Here is a 10,345-nt window from a genome sequence, read left to right on the forward strand (position 1 = left end):
ACATTATAGAGGTGCTGGTGTGTTTATAAGTAACATTTGTGTCTGTATTTCTGTCAGACTAATGTAAGAAGTTCTGTGTAAGAAATGTTTGTGGGAAAAGGCGGGAAATGAATGTGTAGTTTTTGTCTGAATCCCCCTCAGCGAGTCCCAGGAATGTGCTGAGAGGAATAAACAGAACACAAATAAGATACAAACAGACAAACAGACAGACAGACACGGCTGAAAAAAAGGGAATTTCTGAGTCTTGTACATTCAGTGATTTCGTGCTGAATATTTGATTGTTCTTCCTTGTATTGTACCACAGAAGTGGATGAGCAGGTTCATTGTGTTCCTCCTTACACTTCTTGGAATTTCCCACAGAACAAGTAGGAAACTCAGCTCCGCCCACAAAAAAAAACCCGTCTGTTTATGTAAAAGCAGCGAGTGGGGGAGGGAAGTGGCAGATCTGGAGTAGAAGTCGATGTGAGCGGACGGAACAGAAGGGACCTGAGATAATAATAATAATAATAATAATAATAATAATAATAATAATAATAATACAGAAGCTGCACAGGATTGTCGCGCTCGTTGTGAGGAGATTTCAGTGACACGAGGCCGCCATGTCTCGTCATTATCAGGGGGATGTGAGTGAGGGAGACGCCGGGGATGTGAGGAAAGACAAACTGCAGCAGGACGAGCGGATGGACAGTGGCCTGGACTCCCTGAAGGAGGAAGAATACTCGGCTATAATCAGCGACATCAACAACCTCAGACTCCACGTCTCCCCCGACCCCCAGAGCTGCGACCCCGAACCCTGGAAGACTGAGGTGAACGAAGACGGAGACTCGTAAGTGATAGAGACTGGGGTTAATGTGGGGTTAATGTGAGGCTGGAGTTAAAGGAACAGTAACATCAAAAAAATTAAAGCGCTTTAAAGTAATAAAAATAAAATGTAGTGTTGCCCTGCACTGGTAATACTGGTTTGTTTGCTTCAGAAACACTATTATAGTTCAAGCACAGGATACACAGTAGATAAATATAACAGATAAGTACTACTATAGTTTATATAAACAAGCTGCTGTGTAGCCATGGGGGCAGCCATTCAAGCACAGGATACACAGTAGATAACAGATAAGTACTACTATAGTTTATATAAACAAGCTGCTGTGTAGCCATGGGGGCAGCCATTCAAGCACAGGATACACAGTAGATAACAGATAAGTACTACTATAGTTTATATAAACAAGCTGCTGTGTAGCCATGGGGGCAGCCATTCAAGCACAGGATACACAGTAGATAACAGATAAGTACTACTATAGTTTATATAAACAAGCTGCTGTGTAGCCATGGGGGCAGCCATTCAAGCACAGGATACACAGTAGATAACAGATAAGTACTACTATAGTTTATATAAACAAGCTGCTGTGTAGCCATGGGGGCAGCCATTCAAGATGGGAAAAATGAGAAAAGGCACTGGATACACAGCAGATGCGCTCTATAGTAAACAAGGGGATTCTTTAGAACTTATCTGATATCTACTGTGTATCCTGTGCTTCAATGGCTGCCCCCAATGGCTACACAGCAACTTTTTTATATATAAAAACCTATAGTAGTACTTATCTGTTATCTGCTGTGTATCCTGTGCTTGAATGGCTGCCCCCATGGCTACACAGCAGCTTGTTTATATAAACTATAGTAGTACATATCTGTTATCTACTGTGTATCCTGTGCTTGAATGGCTGCCCCCATGGCTACACAGCAGCTTGTTTATATAAACTATAGTAGTACTTATCTGTTATCTACTGTGTATCCTGTGCTTGAATGGCTGCCCCCATGGCTACACAGCAGCTTGTTTATATAAACTATAGTAGTACTTATCTGTTATCTACTGTGTATCCTGTGCTTGAATGGCCGCCCTCATGGCTACACAGGTTCTAAACTATAGTAGTGTTTCTGAAGCAAACACATCAGTTTTACCAGTGCAGGGCAACACTTCATGATATTTTCATTAATTTCAAACACTTTTAAAAAATTTTGTGTTACTGTTCCTGTAATGCAAGGCTTGGAATCGGCTCAATACCTACACATTTGTGGGATGCAGAAATAGCCGCATGTCAGGCTGCATTCCTTATTAGCACACACACCGCAACTCTGTGCTGCAGCTTCTGCATGCAAACATAAAATGCAGTTGTGCAAGCAGTAATGCGATTTCCTGTGATGCATTGTCATTTGCAAACATGCAGGGAGGCTAGAGCAGCTGTCGGAGGCTCACTAGCAGCAGCGCATTATTGTTTTGGGCTGGTGCACAAGAGACGCAATATCTGTCTGGGATTTCCCTTCTTCATGGGAGGACACCTTGTTCTCTGACTTGTTGTCTCACATGGGTGGGGGCTGCTGGCAGGCACCCAGGGGCAGGACTCTGGCTTTGGAAAGTCCCTGGCCACTAGCCAAAAACACAAGTGCACACACACACACAGACACACAGACACACAGACACACAACTCACATTCACACAATAGAAAGTGGGAAACAACAGACAGATTTAGAGACAGAAGAAAATCCCCAGTGTTACACAATGGAGTACATGGCTGGGGGAGGGGGGAGTACACTCTTGCGAGTAACTCAACTCACCCAATAATACTCCGATTATGAATAATTTATTTCCTTTGGCTTAGTTTCTAATTTTAGGCAGTTTTATTCAGCCCCGTCCTTCCCACACGCTGAACCTTTACCCGACTTCACTTGCCGGTTCCTGGATGGGGGTCGGTTTTATACTGATGAAATAGTAAATACAGAAATGACGTTTTGTAATAAGGTGATCAGACCACAAAGCTATTTTGTAATTTCCAATAAACCCTCATCTTTTTCTTTTAATGATTAAACGGCTCGATTTGGCTTTTCCATTTTAAAGGACCAGTAACATTAAATTTTTTTTTTTCAAAAACATTCATTAGTATAAAGTACAAAGGCAAATGAAACTTTGAAATTGCTTAGTCTTTATTAAGAAATAACTTATTGAAACTCCGCTTGCGCTCCTCTTCAGAAAAGGCGATCCATTGTGCGGCGCTCGATTTCTCCTCCCTGCCTTCTTTATAGGAGATAGCCAGGGAGGAGAAATCGAGCCCCGCATGATGGATAGAACAGAGTTTTGGTAAGTTATTTCTTAATAAAGAAAATTTCAAAGTTTAATTTGCCTTTGTGGGTTTTTTTTTAATTGTATACGAATTAATGTTTTTAAAAATAATTTGATGCTACTGGTCCTTTAACGTGTCTGCTTTATGTTCTCTTTTAGGCTTCTCCATTTGGCCATTATCCATGAAGAGAAAGCCCTGGTCAAGGAGGTTATTCGCCGTTCATACAGAGACCATTGCTACCTGAACAAGCACAATCATCTGCACCAGGTAATTCACCCCTTTTTTTTCTCCCGCTGAATTAATTTAATTTAAATCCGCCCAATAAATGTACCACCTCTGTATCAAGGTATTAAAGGGGTTCTTCACCTGTGAGATAACTGTTAGTATGATGTAGGCCGTGATATTCTGAGATTTATATTATTTGTGGTTATTTAGCTTTTTATTCAGCAGCTCTTCAATTTGCATTTTAAGCAATCTGGTAGTAACTAGGGCCAGAATTCCCCTAGCAACCATGCATTGATTTCAATAAGACACAGGAATATGAATAGAAAGAGGAGTAATAAAAAGTAACAATACATTTGTAGCCTTATTGAGCATTTGTTTTTGGAAGGGGACAGCGAAGCCCATTTGAAAGCTCCAAAGAATCAGAAGAAAAAGACAAATAACTAGAAAACTATAAAAAATAAATAATGAAAACCGATTGAAAAGTTGCTTAGAATTGGTTGTTCTATAACATAATAAAAGTCACCTTTAAAGGGAACCACCCCTTTAATAGCCTGTATATTCACACAAGTGCATGGAATATGGTTCAAGCCTCTCCTGCAAGTTCCGTTGTTTAATGAAAATAATTTGACTAATTTTTCTCTCTTTTTTTTGCCTCTCCTGCAGACAGCGCTACATCTTGCTGTAATCACCGAGCAACACGATATCAGCCTGTTGCTTCTCCAGGCTGGTTGTGATGCTGAAATCCAAGACTTCCGCGGTAATACCGCCTTGCACATTGCCTGCAAACAGGGCTCGCTGCGGGGAGTTGCTGTCCTCGTCCAACATTGTGACAAACAGCTGCCGGCACTACTGAAATCTGTAAACTACGATGGTACGTATTGAACTACATCAATAAACCTTTACTAATGCGTCGTTATGGGGCTGGACAAAGTAGAAATTGAGTCGTCTCACTAATATCTTCTCGTATTTCTCATGCAGGTCACACATGCCTCCACCTCGCATCGATCAATGGCTTTCTTGCCCTTGTGGAAATTTTGATTACTAAGGGGGCTGATATAAACGCACAGGTCAGTATTGTGCCGGCTCCATTTTGACTGATGTTTTTTCTTCAAGTTATAGGTTCAAGTCTCCAGAACGTTGAATTCCCAGTCCAGCAATCACTAGGGTTCTCCTCTGCCCGTATAAAGGACACTGTTCAGAATTGGATTACTCTATACCTCAAAAACCACCGATTATTGAGGGGAAAAAAATAAAAACAGAAAAAATATGTAGTGTAGTAATTTTTAAAAAAAATTTGCACCCTTAGTGTTCTTTTTACATTTCAATTTACGTGTATCAACTTAAGGGATACTGTCATGGGAAAAAACATTTTTTTCAAAATGAATCAGTTAATAGTGCTGCTCCAGCAGAATTCTGCACTGAAATCCATTTTTCAAAAGAGCAAACAGATTTTTTTATATTCAATTTTGAAATCTGACATGGGGCTAGACATATTGTCAATTTCCCAGCTGCCCCTGGTCATGTGACTTGTGCCTGCACTTTAGGAGAGAAATGCTTTCTGGCAGGCTGTTGTTTTTCCTTCTCAATGTAACTGAATGTGTCTCAGTGGGACCTGGATTTTACTATTGAGTGTTGTTCTTAGATCTACCAGGCAACTGTTATCTTGTGTTAGGGAGCTGCTATCTGGTTACCTTCCCATTGTTCTTTTGTTTGGCTGCTGGGGGGGAAAGGGAAGAGGTGATATCACTCCAACTTGCAGTACAGCAGTAAAGAGTGATTGAAGTTTATCAGAGCACAAGTCACATGACTGGGGGCAGCTGGGAAATTGACAATATGTCTAGCCCCATGTCAGATTTCAAAATTGAATATAAAAAAATCTGTTTGCTCTTTTGAGAAATGAGAGAAGAATTCTGCTGGAGCAGCTCTATTAACTGATTCATTTTGAAAATATTTTGTTTCCCATGACAGTATCCCTTTAGAAGTGTTTTTTATTAGTGATAAAATATCAAATTAACTTTTGGAGATATTTAAGTGAAATAAAATAAAAATAGAGAATAAATTATAGTTGTGTAGATCCTACACTTTAAATCACAGTGAATTCCACATTGTTGCAGATGGCATATAGTTGTAGTGAAGTGGGAATTAAACTTTTAGGACCACACTACTCCCGGTGGTATATTATTCTCACAGACAAGAGTTAATGCAGGCATTGAATATAATAGGAGATCTAGTCTGCTTCCGATTTTCTTTTATCCTTACTTTGGCAAAAACAAAGTTACATTTAATTGAATAAATATTTAAAATTACACTACGTTCTCGATAAAACAGCATGTAAAAGTTTCCATATATTGCTCCCGGTTCCTCAGCGCCCTTTAAAGTCCACTGCGCATGTTCGCCGCACGCTTCTGTCTCAAGACACAGTTTTCCTCGCTAACCCGTTTTGCCGACTGGCGATGACGTCTTCTGCTCGTCACTTTTTTTTTATTTATTTTTTTTGCCCACGATAAATTGAAATGTAAAGCGAGCACTAAGGGTGTAACAAATACTTTTTAAAAATTGCTACACCATATATTTTTTCTGTTTTTTATTTTTTCGCCCTCAATAATCTGTGTTTTTTGAGGTATACAGTAATCGAATTCTGAACAGTGATGTTTTTTCTTGCCTGTTGTCTATTCGTTTGGATTTTGCTTCAATTTCTAAAAGAAAATGTTTCTTTTGTCACAGGAGCCTTGCAATGGCCGCACTGCTCTGCACATGGCTGTGGACTTGCAGAACTACGATCTGATGTCACTTCTTCTTAAGTTCGGAGCTGATGTTAACAGGGTCACCTACCAAGGTTATTCTCCGTGTCAGCTCACATGGGGAAGGAATAACCTGCGGATTCAACAACAGCTCGTGGCGGTGACACAAAATAATTTGCAGCACCTTCCAGAGAGTGAAGAGGAAGACGGTTCTGACTCCGAATATGAATACAGCGATGACGAGGTGAGGCCTAGAGACAAGTTCATTATAATAATCACATGGGGATGGAATGCTGAACCAGTATTAATTAAAGGCACACTGAAGCATTTTTATAAATCATCATGACTTGCAGTTTGGACAACTGTCCTTCTGAAATAGGGCAATTGAGCTGCAATGTCAGGGGTGAGGTTCAAGGGGGGGGGGGTTACTGACATTGATTATTGTGAAAACAATAGAAAAAGTAATTTTAGGTTAGTGATCCAGTTAGAAAATGATCACCCCTGATTTATCATATCTTGTTGGACATGTCCCAAGCAATTCAGGGGCGTTTGCAATAAAGTTTGAGGTTTTTCTTAAAGGGCAACTAAAGTGTAAAATAGAATAATGTTAGAAATGCTGTATTTTGTATACTAAACATAAACATGAACTTACTGCACCACAAACCTAATCAAACAAATGATTTATGCTTTCAAAGTTGGCCACAGGGGGTCACCATCTTGTAACTTTGTTAAGCATCTTTGCAAGACCAAGACTGTGCAGATGCTCAGTGTGATCTGGGCTGCTTAGGGATCGTCATAAATGATCAAAACAGCACAAGTCAAATAATATCTGCCAGAAGCCGATACAACAAGACTGATTAATAATCAGAATATACAGACTGCACTGGGTCTGAGAATACAAATCTCTACACAGTCGCCGGCTGCTTTACAGGGAAACAAACAAAGGTGCTTAAGGTCAGGGAAGTAAAGTGGGGCTCCCCTTGCTGTTTGAAAGTATGATTGTTTCCCTGCAGAGCAGTTAGGGACCGTCTGAAGTTTCCTATCTCCAGCAGTCAGAGCAAGTAAAACGAAGGGGGAATTTCAGTGCATACAGTCAGGTTTCTTATAAAAAACAGTGCACATTTTTTAATTAAAATATATTGGAGATAGATTTCTTTTTTCATTAAAGAAAGTAAAAATGGGATTTTATTTTTTTGCCTTTACATCCCCTTTAATATGTGTTTCTAAACAGTTTTTCCTTCTCTCTTTGTCGCACAGCTTATGTATGATGACTGCGTAATTGGGGGAGTGCCGCTGCATTAGACTGCTGTGTATGGGAACTAAAAACAAACTGCAAGGACAGACTCTCATTACTGGAGGACAGTACCGGGCCAGTGATTTCAAAAAAGGAATTCTCTGAAAAGCTGAGGAATGAAGGTGCTTGTGCTGTTCCTCGGTGACGGATATGAGAAGTTTCCCGTGTTGCTGCTGCTGCCTTGAGACCACAGCCTGGGAGCCTTGGGGCTTTATTTCTGAGCAGCTGGAGAGGACTCAAATATTTTATAATTCTCTTGTGAGGCAGAGCGACCAGTTCCACGAGACTGACAGTGACCTGATTTATTATAGTCAGAGACTCTTCTAATAAACTACACGTTGTATATGGTGTAAATAATGTACAGAGATTTTATATGAAAAGTTTATATTTTATAAAAAAAAAAAAAGCAAAAAATAAACACTTAATTGTTTCCATATCTACTCTGCAGATTTTTGTTTTCCTGCCTTCACCCTTCCCTAATGGTTATGGGTTTCTGTATAAGAGATCCCACTCCTCGTTTTTTTTCTCCTGTAAAGTAGTTTATAATAGAATGGCAGTGTCAGGCAGGAAACTCTCATGAGGCTTCATGGCTACAACGTAACCCCTGTTGTGCTTTCACAGAAAAGCCACACCCCTGGGGCTCCATAACTCTATTCGAGTCCTGCAGAGGGTCGGGTAACCCACAAAAACCTGCGGTGCCCTGTGGGTTGCGGGTAGAAGTTCCAGGTGTGGGTATAGACGCGGTTCTGCGGGCCGCGGGTCTTCTCAATAACGATTTTACTCCTTTTTTCTGATCACGCCTTCCGATGATGCAACTTCCGGTTTACAATGACCACTTCCTGATTCTTGATGGTCAGCAGGTTGCGGATAAGGTACTTGCGGGTCGGGTAGCAGGTCCAAGCGGGCAAGAATGCAGGTCCGGGTTGCAGATTGCAGGTTGCGGAATACGTGTCCCAAAAAATGGACCTGCGCAGGACTCTAACCTGTATCTCTAAAGATTGCAAGTGTTTAGAAACCATTCATTTTTTTTTTAATGACATTTCTATTCATCTATAACCCAGATTTAAAAATTTATTGTAGGAGTCATTTGAAGGATTTGGGTTTCCTATTGTTGTCATGTACCCATGTTGTTTACAGATCTATCTTATTGCCAGCGCCATTGCCTTTAATGTGTTGAAGTAAGTCAAGTACAGGAAATGAATTTCCGGAGTAAAAGGGAAATGTTTTATCTTCGTGTCCCTTATTTAGCATGTGTTGGTTTTATGTTAAAGACTTTGGCCTCGATACATTTTATCCTTGGAATGTTTGTCATTGACAGAGCAATTTGTATTCAATGGATTCTCTTAAACAAAAACGTAGTATCTTTACTAGATAACAGACTCAAAGTAAAAGCCCATAGGGTGCAATAAGCTATACTGAGCCGGGCCCATTTTATGTCTTATATATTTATTTGTAATAGTACAGAGCTGAGGAATAAGTTTACTTTATATACCATAGACGCAAAGATCCGATTTTCGGACCATGTGTGGAGAGTCCCGACATTTCGGAAGAGATCGGTCATTTGGTCGATCGGGCAGGTTAAAAAATTTCTGTGTGTATTGCCGATCGTACGATTTTCATTGGGAGACTGTCACTAACTTTGTCGGACATAACCATCGTACGATTACTGTCAGGGGCAGAACATTGGCTGATCTATTCTTTTATTACTTTATTTGATTAGAATGGTTAGTGGCAGGTCGGGAGTTGGGGAAGTTCCAGTATTTGAACGATTAGATCTTTGCGTCTATGGCCAGCTTCAGATACCTGCCTGATATACTGGAGGTAGTACTGCCACCTCCAAGCTGTAAGTTTGCAGCACTTTCTATTAGGGATGCAGCAAATCCAGGAATCGGCATATGCAGATTCGGTTCGCTATTCCGTCAAATCTTTCGCGAAGGATTCAGGGTTTCGGCCGATTCCAAAATAGTGGATTCAGTGTATCCCTACTTTCTATATCAGTGGGGTTGTTGGACTTTTTTTTTTTTTTTTTCTAGCTCCCTCGGAGGTCGATGCATTGGTTAGGGCCACCTTCACTCACAACAAGAAAAGCTATAGAAAAGCATTGCTATATCAGTCATTCTTCCAAAAACATCAGATGTGTTCACTCCAAAACTCTTCTGGGCTGGGCTTCCAGGTGTATCTAGGAAATAAAATACTATTCCCAGCATGCTTTGATAATATATTAGACAGGGGCGATCCTGGCCCCTCCGCCGCCTGAGGCAGCTGCTGCCCCCCCTCCCCCGGAAATTCGCTCTTAAAGTAACAGGAGCCTCAACTTGCCTCATTGGTGAAGCACCCCTGATATTAGATAATGCTGGAAGTTGTAGTCCAGAAAGTTAAAGTGGAGCAACTCTCTCTAAACTAAAAGAGGTTCCCAGACTGGGATATGGGGGTGGTCTGGAGTGGGGACTCTGGTGAGATTTCAGAAACAAAAGTATAGTAAAGGTGGCCATACATGGAGAGATCCGCTCGTTTGGCAATGTCGCCAAATGAGCGGATCTCCCACCGATATGCCCACCTTTTATTTGGGCAATATCGGGCTGATCCGATCGTTGGGCCCAAGGGCCCAACAATCGGATCCTAACGATGCTTAACAGGCGGTTGGATCCGACGGGATTTTAAGTCCCTTCTGATCGAGATCTGGCCGACTCTCTTAAAGCGACCCGTCTATGTGTGCCGTGTAGAGAAATGTCAACAGGGCCAGTGCCTCTAGGGATGACATCACCATATTCTGAAGTCGCCTTTGGTTTCACCCTTGTGCCGAATTCTCCAAACTGTCGGGCTAAAGGCCAACTTGGGTGTGATTCGGCTAGCTATTGCTCTCCTACATACGGAAAGACAAGATTGAAGGTTGTAGATTTAGGTGAACGTCAATTTGCTGCCCTTGATATTATCGAAGCAATGATTTCATATACCTATAACCTTGTCCTCTG

The 10,345-nt window shown here is 41.1% G+C and overlaps 1 protein-coding gene across 1 annotated transcript; it reads left to right on the forward strand.

Moving 5' to 3' along the window:
• Positions 1 to 518: 518 nt before the first annotated feature.
• Positions 519 to 7,779, forward strand: nfkbia.S (NFKB inhibitor alpha S homeolog; the record flags this gene model as incomplete). Its single annotated transcript, NM_001095781.1, is given in 6 exon segments — positions 519 to 826; positions 3,272 to 3,380; positions 4,002 to 4,209; positions 4,317 to 4,405; positions 6,063 to 6,323; positions 7,337 to 7,779. Coding segments are annotated over 6 exon segments (939 nt in total). The 3' UTR covers positions 7,382 to 7,779.
• Positions 7,780 to 10,345: the final 2,566 nt, after the last annotated feature.

This window comes from Xenopus laevis, chromosome 8S (genome assembly GCF_017654675.1).
Source record: "Xenopus laevis strain J_2021 chromosome 8S, Xenopus_laevis_v10.1, whole genome shotgun sequence".
NCBI lineage: Eukaryota > Metazoa > Chordata > Amphibia > Anura > Pipidae > Xenopus > Xenopus laevis.